Raw genomic sequence first — 23,143 nt, forward strand, 5'->3', positions numbered from 1 at the left:
CTTAATTGAGTATTTATTTTACCTTAGAACCAACTATTTTGAAAATTTTTAACCAAGGTTAATGTTGAAATTGTTGTATGCTTATTTACAGCGATAATGTTGACGAGGTGAAATTCTCCTACACTTTGAAATACGAGACAGAAGATGTTGAAATTCCTCTACCCCAGGATCAGGACTCATACTTAGCTGCTAGGCCATATCCTTGTGATTTTTGTAGCCGCCGTTTTCGAAAGAAGGCCAATCTAATGAACCATATGGTGGCTCATCAGACTGATAGGCCTCATGGCTGCAATATGTGTGGCGCTAGATATCGTCGCAAGTGTGATCTTATAAATCACATGAAAATACATGCATATGCACCTGGCAGGGATGTGCTAACTGATGAAGAGGAAGAGGAAGCAGAAGAAGAAGATGATGATGAAGGTGAAGAAGAAGAAGTGGATGAAGAGGAGGAGGATGATGAGGATGAAGAGGAAGATGATGTCCATGAAGAGGAAGTTGAGATTGAGGTAGATAATGAAAGTGAGTGGGTTGGTAGAATGAGTTATTCTCAAAATGAAGGTACAGCTAGGAGTCGCCGGAAAAAGAATCAGATGAGAAAGAGGAAAAATAATCATGTAAATAGAGGGAATAGAGGACGCACGCTAAGTGGCAAAGGCTTAAAACAACGAAATTACAACAGCTATTCTGGTAGAAGAAAATATGCTAATGAGAATAGTGTGAACATTTCTGCTCACAGTTATGTGGAAGAGGATGTGAAATTGTTAAAGCAGAATGTTTCCTCGTATTCGTTAGATTCCACACAACAATCAGAAAATGAAGATCAAGATCCACCTGCACCACGCTGGCCTGTTGTTGATGAAACGAGGCCTTATGTGTGCCAACATTGTGGTGTTGGTTTTGCTCGAGAGAAGGCGCTTGGCTCTCATGTGAGGATCCACGCTGGCGATAGTCCTTTTGAATGTAACACCTGTGGTGAAATGTTTTGGGATGTAAATCTTCTCCGTGACCATTCCAAAGCAAAACATCCTGGAAAATATGAAGCCTCTAGTGCCTTTGTGGAGAGGTATAGTGAATTCCGTTGTGATGTATGTGGATTGAAATTTCAGCGTCAGGATTTGCTCAGGAGGCATCAAAGGTAGGTCTCAAAATACAATGTTTTCTTTAAAAAATTTTTGTTTGTTTTTAAATATATTTACCTGTATTACAGCTACATGTTTGACCATTTGTCACTGTAAATTCAAGGCCAGAAAATTGTATGGCTGTGTGTCAGTACAAATTCCCCATTTTACAAGCCAAGACCTGTCAAATGAACATTATGCATTGTAATAAGTCCTTGAAATAGTTTAAAATGGCTAACCACAATGAACATATGGTACTACACGTAAAATACACACTTTCAAGTTTTTGTTGAATGTGGTGTCAACCAAAGACGCTTGAAAGGGCAGAGAATTGGGCAGAGGAAACATTTTGATGTTAGAATTTGTCCATTATCAGTCAGTAGTTCATGTGCAAAGAGTTTTCTATAGCAAGTTTCACAAGACACCACCAGTTTACAACAGCATAGTGAAGTGGTAGAAGAACTTCAAGTGATTCATGCAATGCAAAGTGTTTGGAATGGTTGGGAGTGCTGCGGCTGGAGGGGCTGGACAGTGTGAGGGAAGCAATGTTGTGAAATCGCCCAAAGTCCCTACCGACCTAGTGCAGAATTGAATATCCATCAGCCAACAGTGTGTCACATTGCTGGACAAGCTGTGTTGTGGTCGCTGACTGGGCACTGCTCTAGTGGATACCACAGTTGCCGGACTTGATGCCTTGCGATCTTTTTGTGTGGGGTTTCGTTGAGGGTAGCATTTATGTTCCAACTCTACCTCAGAATCTTGAAGAATTGCAACACCACATCACAGCAACTGTTCTAACTCTCACTTGCGACATGCTGAGATGGGTATGAAAGAACTGGACAACTGGTTAAATGTACGCAGTCTTATGAAGGCTGGAAAAAAGGGGGGGAAAAAGTGAGAGTTTGTCTTTCAAAACTGTATGATTTATTATGTTGTTGTTGGCTATTTGTGTGTACTAATTTTTTTAAATGTTCCATGGGGCATGAGGCTAAAGTGCACTTACTGTGTCAGTGGATCTTGTATAGAGTGCTGGTGTTGGCATTTCTTTGACATTAGTCATAACAAATTTGGTGATGATATGCAGTAGCCAATGGGAGACACAGAAACTAATGACTTCTGACAGAAAATACAAGTTGATTACATTTAGTTTCTGTATGGAGAGCTCCAGAATAACTTTTACTGATTTGTCTAATGTGAGGTTCAAGGTTGGTTACTGATTTTCATAATTATTACGTGAATGGAAAAAGTTATGCTGACAGACTGAGCTGTAGCAGTAATGTCTAATTTGACTATGTTTTGATTAATCGACTAGATGTCGTTAATGGACTAGTATGTCACATAGTTAATATTTTCATCCCCTAGGATTTGGTGCTTGTTGATTTTTTTTTTTTTTTTTTTTTTTTTTAATTTTTATTTTGTGTGAGATGAGCAAAGGCTTCAACCGATTGCAGTTCATCTGTCGCATAATAAACACAGGCATCTGTTGCACTTGCTGTGCAGTTCAATGATGTTGATTGTATGAGTTCTACAACACCTCATAGTTACTGTGCTGTTGTCACCGCTGAATCTCCCCCACATGGTGCCACCAATGTTGTCTTTGAGCAGGTCACTGCAATGATCGTTTTTGCGGCGGAAAATACGATCCATCGTTCTTTAGGGTGCCCCCTGTGAAAGACTGTCCCTTGGTGGTCGCTGGAACTCACTGAGGCAATTAAAGAGCTTGGGCAAGCTCTACAGCGACATAAGCGGCACCCTTCCCTAGAGCACCTAATAGCCTGTAAGCGGCTCTGTGCCCCCGTTCGCCAGCTTATGAAATGACAGAAACAGGAGTGTTGGGAGAGGTACGTGTGACCATTGGGTGCCATACGTCACCTTCCCAAGTGTGGATGAAGATCAGACGTCTTTTTGGCTACCTGACCCCAACAGGTGTCCCTGGCATTAACATCAATGACCTGTTATCTACTGATGCAAGCACGACTGCCGATCACTTTGCTGAGCACTATGCTCGAACCTCTGTGTTGGAGTATTCCCCCCAGCCTTTCACACCCTCAAATGGCAGATGGAAAGGAAAGTCCTCTCATTCACTACGCACCACAGTTAACCCTATAACACCCCATTTACAGAGTGGGAGCTCCTCAGAGCCCTTGCACATTTCCCCGACACAGCTCCTGGGCCAGATTGGATCCACAGTCAGAGATTAAACATCTCTCATCTGACTACAAGCAACACCTACTCGTTATCTTCAACCGGACCTGGTGCGATGGTGCCTTTCCATCACGATCGCGGGAGAGCACCATCTTTCCAGTGCACAAACCTGGTCAAAACCCGCTTGACGTGGATAGCTACCGGCCCATCAGCCTCACTAACTTTCTTTGTAAGCTGCTGGAATGTCGGCAGCTGGGTTGGGTCCTGGAGTCATGTGGCCTACTGGCCCCATGTTAGATTGCCCTACCATTGATAATCTTGTGTTCCTCAAGCCTGCCATCCGAACAGCCTTTTCCAGGCATCAACATCTGGTTGCCGTCTTTCTTTACTTACATAAAGCATGCAACATTACCTGGCGATGTCATATCCTTGCCACATTGTTTGAGTGGGGTCTCCGGGGCCTGCTCCCGATTTTTATCCAGAACTTCTTGTCGCTCTGTACTTTCCGTGTCCAAGTCGGTGCCTCCCCGTATTCAGGAGAATAGTGTTCTGCAGGGCTCCATATTGAGTGTGTCTCTATTTTTAGTGGCTATTAATGGTCTAGCAGCAGCTGTAGTGCCATCGGTCTCACCTTCTCTGTATGTGGATGACTTGTGCATTTCGTACTGCTCCTCCAGTACTGGTGTTGCTGAGCGGCACCTACAGGGAGCCATTCACAAGGCGCAATCGTGGGCTCTAGCCCACGGCTTCCAGTTTTCAGCTGCAAAGTCATGTGTCAGGCATTTCTGTCAGCGTCACACCGTTCATCCAGAACCATAACTTTACCTTAATGACAATCCACTCACTTTAGTGCAGACATATCGATTCTTAGGACTGGTTTTCGATGCCTGATTGACTTGGCTATCTCACCTTTGTCAGCTTAAGTGGAAGTGCTGGCAGGACCTCAATGCCCTTTGATGGTTGAGCAACACCAACTGGGGTGCAGATTGCTCTACGCTGCTGGAGCAGCTCTACAGAGCCCTTGTTCAAATCTGCCTTGACTATGGGAGTCTGGTTTACGGTTCGGCTGCACCCTCAGTGTTGTGTTTACTCGACCCAGTGCACCACTGGTATTTTTCTAGCGACGGGAGCTTTTAGAACGAGTCAGGTGACCAGTGTACTGGTGGAGGACGGAGTCCCTCCATTGAAGGTTAGCTGTGCACAACTGCTTGCCAGTTACATTGCACACGTTCGTAGTTCTCCTGCGCATCCGAATTACCGTCTCCTTTTACCAACCACGGTGGTCCATCTCCCACAATAGCGGCCCAGGTCAGGGCTTACGATTGCAGTTTGCGTCTGATCCCTTCTGTTGGAACTAGAGTCCTTCCCATAACCATCTCTCCATGGTGTACACCTAGGCCACAGATTCTTCTGGACCTTTTGCATGGCCCTAAGGACTCCCTTAACCCTGTGGCTCTCTGCTATCACTTCCTCTCGATTCTCGACATGTACCAGGGCCATGAAGTGGTTTACACCGATGGATCGATGACTGATGGTCACGTAGGCTTTGCCTATGTTCATGGAGGACTTATTGAACAGCACTCCTTGCCAGATGGCTGCAGTGTGTTTCCACATATCTTGTGCTCTTGAGTGCGTCCACTCATGCCCTGGCGAGTCATTTCTCCTGTGTACTGACTCCTTGAGCAGCCTACAAGCTATCGACCAGTGCTACGTTCGCCATCCTTTGGTAATGTCCATTCAGGAGTCCATTAATGCCCTGGAATGGTCTCGTCGTTCAGTGGTGTTTCTGTGGACCCCAGCACACATTGGAATCCCAGGCAACAAACTTGCCGCTAGGCTGGCCAAACAGGGTACGCAGAAACTGCTTCTGTAGATGGACATCTCCGAAACTGATCTGCCTTATGTCTTATGCCGTAGGGTTTTTTGGCTTTGGGAGACAGAATGGCATAACAGTGTGCACAACAAACTGTGTGTCATTAAGAAGACAATGAATGTGTGGAAGTCTTCCATGCGGTCCTCCCACAAGGAATCTGTTATCCTCTGCCGGCTCCACATTGGCCATATGTGGCTAACGCGTGGTTACCTCCTACGTCGCAAGGACCCACCTCGGTGTCGCTGTGGCTCATAAATGACGGTCGTCCCCCTCTTGCTGGACTGCCCACTTTCTGCTGCTCTGGGACGGACTTTTAACTTTCCCAGCACCCTGCCTTTGGTGTTGGGCGACAGTGCCTCAACAGCAGCTTTAGTTTTATGTTTTATGCGTGAGGGTGGGTTTTATCATTTTATCAAGTTTTAGCACATGTCATTTGTCCCTCTGTGTCCTCCACCTTAGTGCTTTTAGGTGGAGGTTTTAATGTGTTGCAGATTGGCTGGCTTATTTTTATTCTCATGGTCAGCCAGCAGTGGTAATCTGCTCTCTTGTTTTGATCTCTTCTACATGTTTCTTGCATCTCTCTGTGGTTTCCTTGTCCGATTTTGTCCATTTTAGAGTTTGTTGCCCTTCTGTCATTCTTGTGGTTTTCTTCTTTCTTCCAGCTGTGTTTTGTTTGTCTCGATTATTTTACTCCTACCCTTGTGGAATTATTTTGATCTGAATGAGGGAGCAATGACCTAGCAGTTTGGTCCCTCCCTCCCCTCTTTTAAACAAACCAACCAACCAACCAACCAACCAACCAACCAAAGCTTTACGCCTCGCCTGGGCCAGTCAACACTGACATTAGACTGTTGATGACTGGAAACATGTTGCCTCGTCGAATGAGTCTCGTTTCAAATTGTGTCAAGCAGATGGATGGGTACGGCAGCAGCTCTACAGCTCTACAGAGCCTTTACAAAGCCTTTACAAATATGTGCTTGTGTGTGTGTGTGTGTGTGTGTGTGTGTGTGTGCGTGCGTGTGTGTGCGCGAGTGTATACCTGTCCTTTTTCCCCCCTAAGGTAAGTCTTTCCGCTCCCGGGATTGGAATGACTCCTTACCCTCTCCCTTAAAACCCACATCCTTTCGTCTTTCCCTCTCCTTCCCTCTTTCCTGACGAAGCAACCGTTGGTTGCAAAAGCTTGAATTTTGTGTATATGTTTGTGTGTCTATCGACCTGCCAGCACTTTCGTTTGGTAAGTCACATCATCTTTGTTTTTAGATATATTTTTCCCACGTGGAATGTTTCCCTCTATTATATTCGAAATATGTAATTATTGATACATGTTCAATTACCCCAAAGTTCCTAAATGCAATGTAACATATACCGTACAGTTAAAAGGAAGTCACGCTTGATCAAGGTCCGTGTCACTTTCCATTTTTGACCAGACATAACGTCTGAGAAAAGAAAGAAAGAAAGAAAGATGATGATAATAATACTATAGAAGTAGCTCCTCTGTCGTAACCAGTGACTGCTAATACTTAACTTGATTGTTGATTAAGTTTTCAAGTAGTAACATTTTATGTAATTTTTATATTGGGTTACTTTACAGGAATATATTTAGCAATGGTTTGCAATTAAATATGCTTATGCATAGATTAATCTGGGTAAGGTCTATTCTAATAAAACTTATGAATGGTCTTCAGTTTTAAGCTTCTTAGGACAGGATATGTATTGCACTAAAAGTGTTAGGTGAAAAGTATCTTCTTGTTCAAATAAGGTATGTCACTGTGTTCTCCCGTGCTTTTTATGAGGGAGGGGAGTGAGGATAAACTATGCACTCATAGATGGTGTATGCTTTTTCTACATTTTCCTTGAGTGTAAGTGTTATTTATTGTGTATGGAAATATGCAGAACAGTTCAAGACCCGTTGAATGTAAAATGCAATTTTATTTAGATATTTTGTTGTGGCAACATCCAAACTGTTGTTAACCGAAAGCACAAGAAGAGAGATAAATTCCCACCTTCCTGAGAGTGTAACCAACATATTTTCCAAAATAATTTATACAAACCATATATACTATACCTAAATCATAGAGCATTAGGACTTCCTGTTAGGGTCTCAATGCAGAATGTTCAAAACTTCAACTAACACTGCAATGGAGCACAAAAAACTTTATATTTTTGAAAAATGAATGGTTGCTACATCTTATCTGTATGGAATGTCCAGCAACATAAAAACTAATAGAAATAGATAATTTAGTCAATTCCTGTAGAGGACACAGGGTACCTGGTTGGAAGGTTATTGCATTAATGGGAGGATATATTTCCTGTTCAGGCTAATATATAGATATACACAATCCAGTCATATTAATGTTACCATCTGTCAGAAGCCCAAATAACCACCTCTTTCGGGGTGGACCGCTGTGAGACGTGCAAGAGGAGTGTCAGCGAGGTTCTGGAAGGAATCGACAGGGATTTGGAGCCATGCCGATTCCAGTACTGTTCTCAGTTGCGCTAGGTTTCTCAGTTGCGGATCCGTGGCATGAAGAGGCTGATAAAGATGGTCCCACAGATGCTCGATTGGGGTTAAATCTGTGGAGTTTGGTGCCCAGGAGAGTAAAATAAACTCATCCTAGTGTTATTTGAACCATGCGTGTCCACTGCAAACTGTGTGACACATTGTATTGTCCAGCTGCTAGATGCCATCATGCCGAGGAAAAAGAAACAGTGTGTATGGGTGGGCATGGTCCACAATGATAGACGCATTCTTGTGTTGATCCATTGTGCCTTCCAGAATAACAGGGTCACCCAGGAAATGCCCTCTGGCCTGGGTTCTTTCGACAGTTGTTGCAGGGTGTTTGCTTTCAGACATTTCACACTGTGTATGCCAATGTTTATCGGCCTGATGGCGTATAAAAAATGATTCATCTGAAAAAGCCACCTGCCACCATTCAGGCGACATCCGGTTGTGGTAATGGTATGCAAATTCCAGCCTTTGCCGCCAATGAACAGCACGCAGCATGAGTGCATGAATCAGGTGCCTGCTGCAGAGGCCCAGTGTTTGCTGAACGCTCGATGAGGAAACACTGTTGGCAGCCCTTGGGCTCATCTGGGTGGTCTGTTGTTCAAAAGTTGCATGTCTATTCACCCTTACACATCTCCATAGCTGTCATTCAGCTCTGTTATTTGTGACCTGTGGTGCACCACAGTTGCCTCAGCACCCGTTTTAGAGAGTGACATTTTGCCATGTACAGTATATTTAAGTCACAGCTGCACACAAACAGTTTACAAACTTAGCCATTTCAAAAATGCTTCCACCCTTGGCCTGTAAGCCAGGGATCATGCCCTTTTGGATGTCAGATGCTCCTCTCCTGCATCATAATAATGACTGCACTGTGTTCCATGTTCCCCCGACGTGCTTTATACACCCTTCAATGCAGGTGCTGCCACCTGTCATCTGTGTGTGGTTATTGCACATAGGCAGTGGTTACATTAATGTAACTGGACTGTGTAGTAAACAATTTCTGTAGGAATATGTCACAGCATTGGTAATATTGGTTGAAAATTCTACTCAGTATGGCATTTTCTAATTGATGAGGAATCAACTAGAGATTTGTCTGTTACAGTTACTAACTGATACCGTTGTTAAAGAAATGTTCTTGCTGTACTTGGTGCATCTAATATGGTTTCTAAGGAATGCAAACCCCAGTATATGTAAAGGTAAATGATCAGCCCTGTTTGCCATCAGCCTACTCTGTAGGCATTAAGATGTATATAATACTGTCATAATCAAAGGCAGTACAACTGCTTCTTCTAAGTATGTGAAATGTTAATTCGTGCCATTCAGACTTATCATGGTCCGTATTTAAAAAACGTCATCCATATGTGTGAAGCCTAAGGTGCTGAAATAGTGAATGCACACCTATGTGAGATATAGAGCGCTAAGAACAAAAAATGGATCTGAAACTATTGCTGCATGGCATTATGATCTCCAATTTAATTTTATTGTTATGCCGGGTGGAGAACTTAGTTGGTCGTGCACAGTGTTGCATATAAACTATCAAAATCATAAAATGAGGTGAATTTTTTTTTTTTAAATGCGAAAACAGCTGTATAAATACAAGTCTTTGAATTTACTCTTCATATATACATTGATGAATACTAATCAAATTTGATACTGAATTTATGATATGTAGAAAAGGGAAAAAAGAATGTACATATGTAGAATTTTAAAGTACATGTTGATATGACACATAAGACTGCCAAGAGCTGTTCATTCATGTATCAGAAATGATTGCATAAATATGTTGTCAAATTTAAAACAGACCTCATTATCTGTAATTGTGTAGCTAGCAAGGGGGGTATGTGACGTCACAAAGTTGTTGACACTAGAGTTTGTCCTCCTGCCACTGGCACCATTACAGGTAATGTCTAATTTCAATGGAAGAAAATTAGATATGCTGACAGACTAACCTCTAATGCAGATGGAGGCCTAGATTAGGTTGGAATGTGGCAGTTTGCTTGTGAATTGACAAAGTCAACAATCATCAGCATGAAAATAAGATTGCCATTATAGGTCAATGTGTACTATAGCCCAAGGTGCCTGTTCATCATTGCAATAACCTACTTGTATTTTCGATTTTGCCAAAAATTGCAACAGTGTGGTTAAACTCTAACCTAGTGGACCAAAATGCCAGCAAATTTTATGTTCGAACCATAGAAGATTGTGGACAAGCATTTTGATCCGCTACCTCCAGTAGACTCAGGATTTGGCATATTTTGTCATTCATTGTCAAAGTTGTTACCAACAATGCTGCGTGCAATGTAACAGCCGCCAACACCATAATATGCTTTTACCGTTTCATGGACTTTATAATTGTCCTGTATAAGATTGTACAGAGTGTGCAGTAACAAACACTGGACTTATTAGGAAAATGGCAGTTCAGATCCTTGTTCAGCTGCCCAGATTTTCATTTTAGTGAGTTTCCTAAATAATTTAAGGTAAATGCTGGAATGCGTCTTTGAAAAGTGCGTGAACAATTTCCTTACCAATCTTTCTTAACTTGAACTTATGCTCTGCCTGCAATGACCCCTTCATGTTAAATCCTAATGTTCTGCCTTCCCATCTTTATTTTAGTATTAGTAACAAATGTATTTTTTTCTGACTGCCTAATATCTTTATTTAACGTACTTCGTTATTAGTTTCCTGCCCATTCGTTACATGTGGCTGCCTTACATTACAATTTTATCTAACAGTGTTCCCTTCTTACACACAACTTGCTAGATGACACAGTAGACTTTGTGTCTGGAGGAGACTGGTTCAAATTTCACTTAATCTAAGTTGATATGAGATTTCCTTATTTTCGAAAATCACTACAATGAGTTATTCTTTTTAAAAGTAATTTCTTTCTGTAGTGTTAGTGGAAATCATCATCATCATCATCATCATCATCATCATCATTATTGTTGTCACCATCATCAAATTCTATAGCTAGCAAAAAACATTGTTGCTATTCTGGTATCTGTTGCATTGTTTTTAAGCTAAGTGTATTATTTTTATTGTCTTTATCCAAGAAGTTTCCTGCGGACACTCATTGTTAGCTTAAAACCCACCCTTTACATTCCTGTTGTTTGCTCTCTGAATATATCACCATACTTGAAGGTGACTGATTTCCAGTCAGTGGTATAATATGTTTCACTTAGTCACTTTTTTTCTTGTAGTGTGTAATTTGAAATGCAAAAATATCTGCTTCTGGTTGTGTAAGTTGTTAAAATATAATGAGTTCCCAAGCTTATGTTTATTAATTTGGCTTTCTATTGACTGCTAAGAACTGTTAAGTTGCTGATTGGCTCCCCCCCCCCCCCCCCCCCCCACTCTCCCAGAATTTCTTAATTTTGCACTAATATTTTTCTTTCTCCTTTTCTGACAAGGCATTTATATTCTTTATACTTTCTTTCTTCGAACCTCCTACAGATATTAACTTTAGTTAAAAAAACTGCTCTATTCTAAATTTCCTTTGATCACTCTCAACTTCTTCCATACCATTTGTATAATTTTCTAAGCCTGTTATTTAACTTTAATTTTAGCATCACATGCCACAATATACTGGTATGTACAGCTTTTGATATATTAATACAGCTGAAGTTAATTGTTTTGAGCAACTAAAATATGATTAATAGTTACAGTTATTTTGTGATTTTTTTTTCAGACAGTAAATATATGTTTAAAAAATGATGAATCAGCATGAACTTCTCCTAGACATAATTTCAGTTTTCATCTAATGACCTTGTTGACACAACTTTAAAATCTATTCTTCCTTTCTTTTTTCCTAGAATGAAGCTAGCACAATTAAACATTTTTTTATAACCTAGATCTATTTTTTTCTTTTTCGTCTATTGCCTTGGTTCATTTTGCTTTGTGTTTCCTAGTTTCTGCGCACACTAACGGTAAAATATTTACAGGTCCTGTTTTCTTTATCCTGGTCTTAATAAAATGATATGTGACAGTGAGTGAACTAAGAATTCTTATTGTTATTACTCTCCATAGTATTGTTTTTTATTATTATTTTCCAGACTTCATATCAAAGATGAACAGAGCTATGATGAAGGATTCCATCATTGTGAAGAATGTGGTCAGAACTTCAATAGTCGTACTGACATGTTGACACATATGGAAACTCATGGTCGTTACCAACCACATCGGTGCATGCTTTGTGGAGAATGCTTTGCAGATTCTGCATCTGTAGCAACCCATGTAAAGCGTAGGCATGCTAGAACTATTCCTCCAAATGCCTGCACCCTTTGTGGAAAAACGTGCAGGGACAGACGATCACTGCAGAAACATTCGTGGGTTCACTCTGCAGAGAGAAGCTTTGCTTGTCAGAAGTGTTCAAAACGTTTCCACAGCCGATCTCGTCTGAAAAGGTAGGTCAGAGGGCACTAGAATTTGTTACTTTCTAATTGGTATTAGGTCATATATAATTTGGATCTAACATGGGTGGACCAGTTTCATCTTTTATTTACATGAAGGGAATGATTGATGAATGTGATGTACATCCCACAACACAATAACAATTAGTTGTTTCAGAAACCTTTTTCAGAACTAACTTATTAATACTTTTGTGAAATCAGAAGAAATAAGACTGCAGTGTTAACAGAGTAATCATATCTTACACTAATGTAGTTGTAGTTCATATTTTAATTAGCAGACATTAAAGACCATGTTACATTACAATTACACATTTCTGGTAGCCTTCTTTGCTAGCCAAAATATTTGCATTCTTTCTGTGGGAGCCTGTTTTCTTTTCTGTCTCCATCCCATTTAGTGTCTGTTCACTGAGGAAGTCTTTAAAGCTGCCGATCACTAACCTATAGTTTTTCTGGTCTTAATTTGTCGGAAGATTCTGTTCTGCTGTTAAGTATCTTAAAAATCAGCCTGTGCCAATCCATCTTAAATAGCTGTCTGTAAAATTTTAGTCTTTTTTTTAATTGTATTTTTTGGCTACAGTTCTTCATTTCCTTATAATGTACACTGTCACACTGTCTGTCCATGGGATCTTTAGACCCATTATCTTGTAGACGATACTTCTCCTGAATTTCTCAGCCTGTCTTAGATTTGACGTCCTGTCATTTGGAGATGTTCATCAACATATAGACACAGTGTTTTACTCGATATGTTGTAGTGTCTTAATTTAGCTCGCCATGAAATGGCTTTTCTCTATAAAGCATGTTTCTTTGAATTGCGTGTATTGTATGCTTCTCCTTTGCTAATTTTCAGTTGTATGAGGGGCCCAGGGTATTTAAGGCTTTCATCTCTTTCTATCATTTAACATGTGCTGCCTGCAGCTGATGAAGAGCTGCTTTGATGTTTGCCATATGTCCTTTTGTCCTCTCACACCTGTGAAGAAATTTTGGAGTTAAGCTTTTTCTGCTAACTATTTTCATGTGTTTGATTTGCAGCTGTATTAAGTGTTCGTAGACAGGATTCTAAGATAGCCAAAAATGCAATGTAGTTGATATTGATACCACTTCTGGATCCTGTAATGCGTACATGATTGAGCATCGCTATCTTATCCAGTTCTTTTTCCCATTCAAAGATAATTTTCTCCAAAACACAGTTGAAGATAACTGGGGACAGTGCCTCACACTTTTTGACCCCCTGCTTTAATATTAAATTGCTTGGAGAGTTCCACCTTAAATTTCACCTTTGAACAGTTCCCCATTAATGTCAGCTTGGTGGTTTTCATGGTTTCATAATATTCTGGATACCATTTGTAAAGCTTATGTATTGTCATGAAGACATTGAGGCTAGTTTTCAAATGTGATATATAATATATTCTGAAGGGAACTTATTAATATTAAATTAATATTAAAATTTGTACAATTAGTGTTAGTTTGTATTTATTTATGTGATATTTTTTGGTATTTGAAAACACTGTCAGTTACATGATTTACTTTCTGACGTGTTGAGAGGTGACAGGTAAGGTCTAGCAAATAGTGAGATGGTCTCTATATGGGACTTCTCTACATGTTTGTATACGATATTAGCTACGTTATTACCATCACTTTTATGTTGTTTTTAATTCCTTTTAAACAATGAATTTGATGTAAAGTTGCTCCCTGGTCAACTGCTTGCAGTGTAAGAGATATTTCTAGGATTGAAAAATGTTCTTTATTGAGATTCAGTATTAAATAAGCTCTCTTCAAGTCATGAGCATGTATTGATCCAAATATGTGTGTGAGAAATCATCATTGCTTTAAGAAATGATAAGTAACTCTTTCTGTTTTTGATGCCTTTTGCCCGACATGTTGCCGAAACACAGATAACTGTTTCACACACTCAAAATCCATGATACAAAAATCATCATATTTTATCTTGTTGACTCTAACATATAATGAAAGTCATACTTTCTAATAAGCAACTAAGCTTTCCTGTATACTGCTTGAGTGAATGAATTTTTGTAGTTGTTGACAAGTTCAGAAACACAGGCAATATGGATGAGGTCATTGAGCGTTGATACTTATACCATGAATCATGGACCTTGCCGTTGGAGGGGAGGCTTGCATGCCTCAGCGATACAGATAGCCGTACCGTAGGTGCAACCACAACGGAGGGGTATCTGTTGAGAGGCCAGACAAACGTGTGGTTCCTGAAGAGGGGCAGCAGCCTTTTCAGTAGTTGCAGGGGCAACAGTCTGGATGATTGACTGATCTGGCCTTGTAACAATAACCAAAACGGTCTTGCTGTGCGGGTACTGCGAACGGCTGAAAGCAAGGGGAAACTACGGCCGTAATTTTTCCCGGGGGCATGCAGCTTTACTGTATGATTAAATGATGGCGTCCTCTTGGGTAAAATAGTCCGGAGGTAAAATAGTCCCCCATTCGGATCTCCGGGCGGGGACTACTCAAGAGGATGTCGTTATCAGGAGAAAGAAAACTGGCGTTCTACGGATCGGAGCGTGGAATGTCAGATCACTTATTCGGGCAGGTAGGTTAGAAAATTTAAAAAGGGAAATGGGTAGGTTAAAGTTAGATATAGTGGGAATTAGTGAAGTTCGGTGGCAGGAGGAACTAGACTTCTGGTCAGGTGACTACAGGATTATAAACACAAAATCAAATAGGGGTAATGCAGGAGTAGGTTTAATAATGAATAGGAAAATAGGAATGCGGGTAAGCTACTACAAACAGCATAGTGAACGCATTATTGTGGCCAAGATAGATACGAAGCCCACACCTACTACAGTAGTACAAGTTTATATGCCAACTATCTCTGCAGATGACGAAGAAATTGAAGAAATGTATGATGAAATAAAAGAAATTATTCAGATAGTTAAGGGAGACAGAAATTTAATAGTCGTGGGTGACTGGAATTCGAGTGTAGGAAAAGGGAGAGAAGGAAACATAGTAGGTGAATATGGATTGGGGCTAAGAAATGAAAGAGGAAGCCGCCTGGTAGAATTTTGTGCAGAACACAACTTAATCATAGCTAACACTTGGTTTAAGAATCATGAAAGAAGGTTGTATACATGGAAGAACCCTGGAGATACTAAAAGGTATCAGATAGATTATATAATGGTTAGACAGAGATTTAGGAACCAGGTTTTAAATTGTAACACATTTCCAGGTGCAGATGTGGACTCTGACCACAATCTATTGGTTATGACCTGTAGATTAAAACTGAAGAAACTGCAAAAAGGTGGGAATTTAAAGAGATGGGACCTGGATAAACTAACTAAACCAGAGGTTGTACAGAGTTTCAGGGAGAGTATAAGGGAACAATTGACAGGACTGGGGGAAAGAAATACAGTAGAAGAAGAATGGGTAGCTTTGAGGGATGAAGTAGTGAAGGCAGCAGAGGATCAAGTAGGTAAAAAGATGAGGGCTAGTAGAAATCCTTGGGTAGCAGAAGATATATTGAATTTAATTGATGAAAGGAGAAAATATAAAAATGCAGTAAATGAAGCAGGCAAAAAGGAATACAAACGTCTCAAAAATGAGATTGATAGGAAGTGCAAAATGGCTAAGCAGGGATGGCTAGAGGACAAATGTAAGGATGTAGAGGCTTATCTCACCAGGGGTAAGATAGATACTGCCTACAGGAAAATTAAAGAGACCTTTGGAGATAAGAGAACCACTTGTATGAACATCAAGAGCTCAGATGGAAACCCAGTTCTAAGCAAAGAAGGGAAAGCAGAAAGGTGGAAGGAGTATATAGAGGGTCTATACAAGGGCGATGTACTTGGAGACAATATTATGGAAATGGAAGAGGATGTAGATGAAGATGAAATGGGAGATACGATACTGCGTGAAGAGTTTGACAGAGCACTGAAAGACTTGAGTTGAAACAAGGCCCCCGGAGTAGACAACATTCCATTGGAACTACTGACAACCTTGTGAGAGCCAGTCCTGACAAAACTCTACCATCTGGTAAGCAAGACATATGAGACAGGCGAAATACGTTCAGACTTCAGGAAGAATACAATAATTCCAATCCCAAAGAAAGCAGGTGTTGACAGATGTGAAAATTACCGAACAATCAGTTTAATAAGCCACAGCTGCAAAATACTAACACGAATTCTTTACAGACGAATGGAAAAACTAGTAGAAGCCGACCTTAGGGAAGATCAGTTTGGATTCGGTAGAAATACTGGAACGCGTGAGGCAATACTGACCTTATGACTTATCTTAGAAGAAAGAATAAGGAAAGGCAAACCTACATTTATAGCATTTGTAGACTTAGAGAAAGCTTTTGACAATGTTGACTGGAATACTCTCTTTCAAATTCTAAAGGTGTCAGGGGTAAAATACAGGGAGCGAAAGGCTATTTACAATTTGTACAGAAACCAGATTGCAGTTATAAGACTCGAGGGGCATGAAATGGAAGCAGTGGTTGGGAAGGGAGTGAGACAGGGTTGTAGCCTCTCCCCGATGTTATTCAATCTGTATATTGAGCAAGCAGTAAAGGAAACAAAAGAAAATTTCGGAGTAGGTATCAAAATCCATGGAGAAGAAATAAAAACTTTGAGGTTCGCCGATGACATTGTAATTCTGTCAGAGACAGGAAAGGACTTGGAAGAGCAGTAGAACGGAATGGACAGTGTCTTGAAAGGTGGATATAAGATGAACATCAACAAAAGCAAAACGAGGATAATGGAATGTAGTCGGATTAAGTTGGGTGATGCTGAGGGAATTAGATTAGGAAATGAGACACTTAAAGTAGTGAAGGAGTTTTGCTATTTGGGGAGCAAAATAACTGATGATGGTCGAAGTAGAGAGGATATAAAATGTAGACTGGCAATGGCAAGGAAAGCATTTCTGAAGAACAGAAATTTGTTAATATCGAGTACAGATTTAAGTGTCAGGAAGTCATTTCTGAAAGTATTTGTATGGAGTGTAGCCATGTATGGAAGTGAAACATGGACAATAAATAGTTTGGACAAGAAGAGAATAGAAGCTTTCGAAATGTGGTGCTACAGAAGAATGCTGAAGATTAGATGGGTAGATCACATAACTAATGAGGAAGTATTGAATAGGATTGGGGAGAAGAGAAGTTTGTGGCACAACCTGACCAGAAGAAGGGATCGGTTGGTAGGACATGTTCTGAGGCATCAAGGGATCACCAGTTTATTATTGGAGGGCAGTGTGGAGGGTAAAAATCGTAGAGGGAGACCAAGAGATGAATACACTAAGCAGATTCAGAAGGATGTAGGTCGCAGTAGGTACTGGGAGATGATGAAGCTTGCACAGGATAGAGTAGCATGGAGAGCTGCATCAAACCAGTCTCAGGACTGAAGACCACAACGACAACAACTTATACAGGACATTAAAAAATTCTTTTATTATATGATTTATGTAACATGGCTGGACTATGGTCACCAGAGACTTCCATGTATCCAACCATTCGATTCAATGCAACAATCATTTTACAAGCAACACCAAGTATAAAATCCAATATTTGTAAATTATTGTGACTTTCCACCCTCCCACCCCCCCAACCCTCCAACAGTCTCCTGACTGGTTTGATGGTGCCTGCCATTAACACCTTTCTTTTGCCAACCACATCATCCCAGGGTAACACTTGCACCTTACATCCTCCATAATTTGAATGATAAATAATGTAGGAAAACAGTACAATCTATATTTTTAATCACAAGTAAAACAGTGGATATAAACTAGAGATTAACTATTCTGTCCTATGATAGCCATGTGTCAGGTGACACTAAAAGGGGTGTGCAAAGTGGTTACCAATCATTCTTACACATCCTTCATATCTGCTTCTCAGAGAATGACGAACTTATGTGGATACATCTGGCTGCCCTTGGATTTGGTCATCTGTGTGGGAAACGAGTTCCTATAAGATGTCCGAGTTGTCAATGGGAGTATAATATTCCAATGCTTTTGAATGTGTACAAAACCATAAATCCAAGGGATTTATGGTCATGTGGGCAGGGTAGCTATGCTGCCAGACATATGTGACCAGTCCATTGCTCATTAAACATTTTTGTCTGATACTGCTGGATGTGGCATATAAAATAGAGTGCTGCCTCATGCATTTACAGAATTTGTTGTCTTCCTGCAAGGTAAGTGTGGAATAATAGGACTACATTTCACAGTTAATGTTATTTTCCATTTTCCATGACACTGCTGATCTTGTGCTAAAACCAGCAAAATCTCAAAACAATATGTATAGAATGCCAGGAGTCAGTGGTAAATTTTACATTTGACAGCAGCATCATAGTCAGAGGATTAAGTGCAAAAACAAAATAGCCCATGACAGTAAGTACTGTTCCTTCTTGACACATGTAAAGTGGCCCATAACTCAAGAAAAGTTTGTCTCTCTATGCGCTTGTGTGTGTGTGTGTGTGTGTGTGTGTGTGTGTGAGTGTAGAATTTTTTTCTAATTTTGTCTGGTACTATATGCTGTAAGAATGTGCGACAAATCTTCCATACTTTATTGCCACAATGTAGAACTCCAGTCTACATTTTGTTAAGGTAGCACAATTGTATCAATGTTATGAATTTCACAAACATGGATCTTGCAAAACTCAACTTGCTCTTTTCCTCCATTTCAAAGCATCTATACTGCCATAATTGGCATAGAAAGTGGAGTGTTGGCTCTTGTGCATTAACAGAATCAGTTATCTTTCTGCAAGGGCTATGTGGAATAATAGGACTACATTTCACTGTTAAGGGTATTCACACTCCATGGCACTAATGATCTTGCGCTAACGCCAGCACAATCGCGAAACAATATGTACAGAATGCCTGATGTTGGAAAAGATTGTGATACACATGACAACATTGTCACAGTTGGGGCTGCAACTCCACCTGTCTAAGGGGTTGTGTGATTAAAATATATTAAGCTCTCAAACCATGTGCCTTCTCAATACAGGGACAATGACATATTTTTGCACTGTAACAGGGTCATTCTCTGCCATTGATCTGACAGTTTGCTGTCCTGATCTCCTAGATTGTGTCCAGTGGGAAGTGGTAGATGACCTCCACTCAAGCAACCACTTTCCTATTTCTGTCTTATAAAAGGGACAGAGCCAGATGGGGAACCACCCAAGCGCATGCTCTTCAAGGCAGACTGTTGGACACTATGCAACCACTTGGCCATACTTAAGCATTGAGACAGCATCCGAGATTGTGTGGCCCACGTGACTAATCTGATCCATTGTGCCGCTGATGAAACTGTACCAAAATCCTTAGGCCATCAGCAGGAGGCAACCTGTTCTTTGGCGGAACAATCAGTTCTGTTGTGTAGGACAGGACAGGTGGACAACACTGCGAAATTTGAAGCACAGTCAATCAGCAGATAACCTGGGAGCCTTTCATATAGCAAGAGCAAAAACCTGGCAGGCTGTGAAGGAGAGTAAGAAGCGATCATGGCATGAGTTTCTGAAGTCCATTAATCAGTCAACTTCTGCTGCTGTAGTATGAGAACTGATCAGGAAGATATCTGGGAAAAGACTGTCTGGGGCTGTGGAGTTCCGAAAGTAACGCCCGAGCAGGTAGCATAGACCATGACACCATACTTTTACAATGTAACATCGCCCATGAGCCCAGTTCCAAATTTCCAGGCCCATCACGAAGTTAGAAATAGGGGTGGATTCATTTCACTCTAACAAGGAAGAGGCCTGTAATCTTCCTTTCCCCATATGTGAATTTGTATGAATGAATCTGCTTGTATAGTGAAATTTTTACTTCCTATCTCATTGATGAGTCTTATCATTTAAATTTTATATTTCTTCATAAGCTTAATTATCATTTTATTGCTGTTTATTTTTAAATGTATTTTCTCTGATGCTTTATTTACAGCTTCAGATATTTGCATTAGTTCTTTCCCTGAATCTGTTATTAGTACTATGATCTGCTCAGACCAATTTGAATCGCGCGCCAAAAACAGATCAGCCAATCACAGACTGTGCTCGACATCTATTGACCATCCCAGAGAAACCCAGAGAGCATCCCAGAGTGCCCCAGGGAGCTACAACACTAAGAAAAATCGCTTCTCGGCTTTTGGCAAGACCAATGTGTAGTATTTGCGGCCCTTAAAAGGGCCGTTTGTTGAGAACTACTACTTTCAGTGATTATATAAAGTACAATCACCCACAATGCGACAATCTTCCAAAGAAGAAGGATCACTTGCCTTCACCCATAAGTGAACGCTACAATCAGAATTTATCTTACAACGTCTACGACAAGACAAAGATAAACTCCCGTGCGGAAAAAGGTACGAACCCTCACTAGCAATGATAATCTCAGAAACAGGTATAGTACGGTAAGCTAAGATTTCCCTAGTTTCAAAGGATTCCAAACCTGGTCTACCTGCACTGTTACAAGCAACGAAAGCTACAGTTAGCCATCCGTTACCCAAACTAGAGGAAGAAGAAACTTTCATTAAAGAAAAGTTTAACCTTGCACCACAAAATAAAGTAGGTCCATGAATACGAACAAACTGAGTAGTTTTACCAACTCTAGTTCAAAGGATTCCAAACCTGCTCTACCTGCATTGTTACAACCAACGAAAGCTACAGTTAGCCACCCGTTACCCAGACTAGAGGAAGAAGATACTTTCATTAAAGAAAAATTTAACCTCGCACCAGGTCCATTAATAAGAACAAATTGAGTAGTTTTACCAACTCCTCTCGTTTCGTTCTTTTTCCCCTTCGCCTCAGTGGCTATTCACTCAAACCGAGTGAATGCGCTAGACAGAACAGTGTGCTATTTATAGTATCAGTCCTGGCGCACGCATTGGATGTGGACTCTTATCAGCTCCCGCTATCGCACCGGAAGTGAATTTTCCAGCAACACGCTCCTAGTAATACTAGGTAGCGTGTTGCTCAGACCAATTTGAATTGCTCCCCAAAAACATGTCAGCCAATCACAGACTGTGCTCGACATCTATTGAGGCTCAACAACAAGTCTACCCTGAGAAGGAGACCTCACTTACCGTTTCATTCTTTTTACCCTTCCCAGAAGATGTCGAGACACCTAGAGTGCCGTCCACATTGACAAGTGATTTGTAAATAAGCATTCGCCGACGGCGACTAAAGCAACGTTTACGCAGAGTGCCCAGAGAGCATCCCAGAGTGCCCCAGAGAGCTACAACACCAAGAAGAATCACTTCTCGGCTTTTGGCAAGATCAATGTGTAGTATTTATGGCCCTTAAAAGAGCCGTTTGTTGAGAACTACTACTCTCAAAGATTATATAAGGTACAACCACCCACAATGCGACAATCTTCCAAAGAAGAAGGACCACTCGCCTTCACCCATAAGTGAACGCTACAATCAGAATTTATCTTACAACATCTACGACAAGACAAAGACAAACTCCCGTGCGGAAAAAGGTAGGAACCCTCACTAGCAATGATAATCTCAGAAACAGGTATAGTACGGTAAGCTAATATTTCCCTAGTTTCAAAGGATTCTAAACCTGGTCTACCTGCATTGTTACAAGCAACGTAAGCTACAGTTAGCCATCCGTTACCCAAACTAGAGGAAGAAGAAACTTTCATTAAAGAAAATATTTAACCTCGCACCACAAAATAAAGTAGGTCCATGAATAAGAACAAACTGAGTAGTTATACCAACTCCTCTAGCTTCATTCTTTTTACCCTTCCCAGAAGATGTCGAGACACCTAGAGTGCCGTCCACATTGACAAGTGATTTGTAAATAAGCATTCGCCGACGGCGGCGAAAGTAATGTTTACGTTTTGCTCAGACCAATTTGAATCGCGCGCCAAAAACACGTCAGCCAATCACAGATTGTGCTCGACATCTATTGAGCATCCCAGTGAAACCCAGAGAGCATCCCAGAGTGCCCCAGGGAGCTACAACGCTAAGAAGAATCGCTTCTCTGCTTTTGGCAAGATCAATGTGTAGTATTTGTGGCCCTTAAAAGGGCCGTTTGTTGAGAACTACTACTTTCAATGATTATATAAAGTACAATCACCCACAATGCGACAATCTTCCAAAGAAGAAGGACCACTCCCTTCACCCATAAGTGAACGCTACAATCAGAATTTATCTTACAACGTCTACGACAAGACAAAGACAAACTCCCGTGCGGAAAAAGGTAGGAACCCTCACTAGCAATGATAATCTCAGAAACAGGTATAGTACGGTAAGCTAAGATCTACCTAGTTTCAAAGGATTCCAAACCTGATCTACCTGCATTGTTACTAGCAACGAAAGCAACAGTTAGCCACCCGTTACCCAAACTAGAGGAAGAAGATACTTTCATTAAAGAAAAATTTAACCTTGCACCACAAAATAAAGTAGGTCCATTAATAAGAACAAATTGAGTAGTAGAACGCTACAATCAGAATTTATCTTACAACGTCTACGACAAGACAAGACAAACTCCCGTGCGGAAAAAGGTAGGAACCCAGTCTTGTGACAGCCAGAGCGAGAGCACCAGCAGCAGCGAGTACTGTTTGTATAAAGCGTTTATTTTGCATTTTGTTTACGACCTTCCACTAAGGAAGGGATTCTATTTGTGTTTATCTGCTCTGCATAGTAACTAACAGTTCTTGATAAAACTTTACGTAGTTTTCGTGTTAGATTTCTTAGTGTTTTCTTGATCGTTTAGAACAGAAAGCGCCCTAAAACCGTCTTTTGTTTGTTTCGCGGCCGTTAGCCACTAGTCACTTGAATCAGCAGTTGTCTTGTGACAGCCAGAGCGAGAGCACCAGCAGCAGCGAGTAGTGTTTGTATAAAGCGTTTTTGTATTTATTTGCTGCCCTTAGCTTTTAAATAGTTTTTCTGGGAAAACCTAGCGTAGTTTTCGCGTCTCGTATTTCAGTGAGTGTTTCTTGATTATCAGAGTAGCTCATCAGAAGATTATCTTGGGAATTTGTCACCGTATAGGGTAGGGTAAACATAGTCATGTGTAGGGACTGTGGTTGTTGTGAGCGGACGCAAGGAGAATTGGCCACTCTTCGGGGGCAGGTGGAGGCTTTGTCTGTTAGGCTCATCGAGCTCGAGGCGCAGGCGTCGGCTCGTAGTGGCGTTGGG

The 23,143-nt window shown here is 40.8% G+C and overlaps 1 protein-coding gene across 3 annotated transcripts in view; it reads left to right on the forward strand.

Moving 5' to 3' along the window:
• Positions 1-23,143, forward strand: part of LOC126170009 (zinc finger protein 16) — a 136,175-nt gene that overhangs the window by 53,352 nt on the left and 59,680 nt on the right. For all 3 annotated transcript variants that reach the window (XM_049920691.1, XM_049920689.1, XM_049920690.1), the window contains exons 4-5: positions 92-1,138; positions 11,695-12,045. In XM_049920691.1, the coding sequence (XP_049776648.1) occupies positions 92-1,138; positions 11,695-12,045 (1,398 nt within the window). The remainder of the gene's footprint in view (positions 1-91; positions 1,139-11,694; positions 12,046-23,143) is intronic.

The sequence above is a fragment of the Schistocerca cancellata genome, chromosome 1, assembly GCF_023864275.1.
Source record: "Schistocerca cancellata isolate TAMUIC-IGC-003103 chromosome 1, iqSchCanc2.1, whole genome shotgun sequence".
In the NCBI taxonomy this organism is placed as follows: domain Eukaryota; kingdom Metazoa; phylum Arthropoda; class Insecta; order Orthoptera; family Acrididae; genus Schistocerca; species Schistocerca cancellata.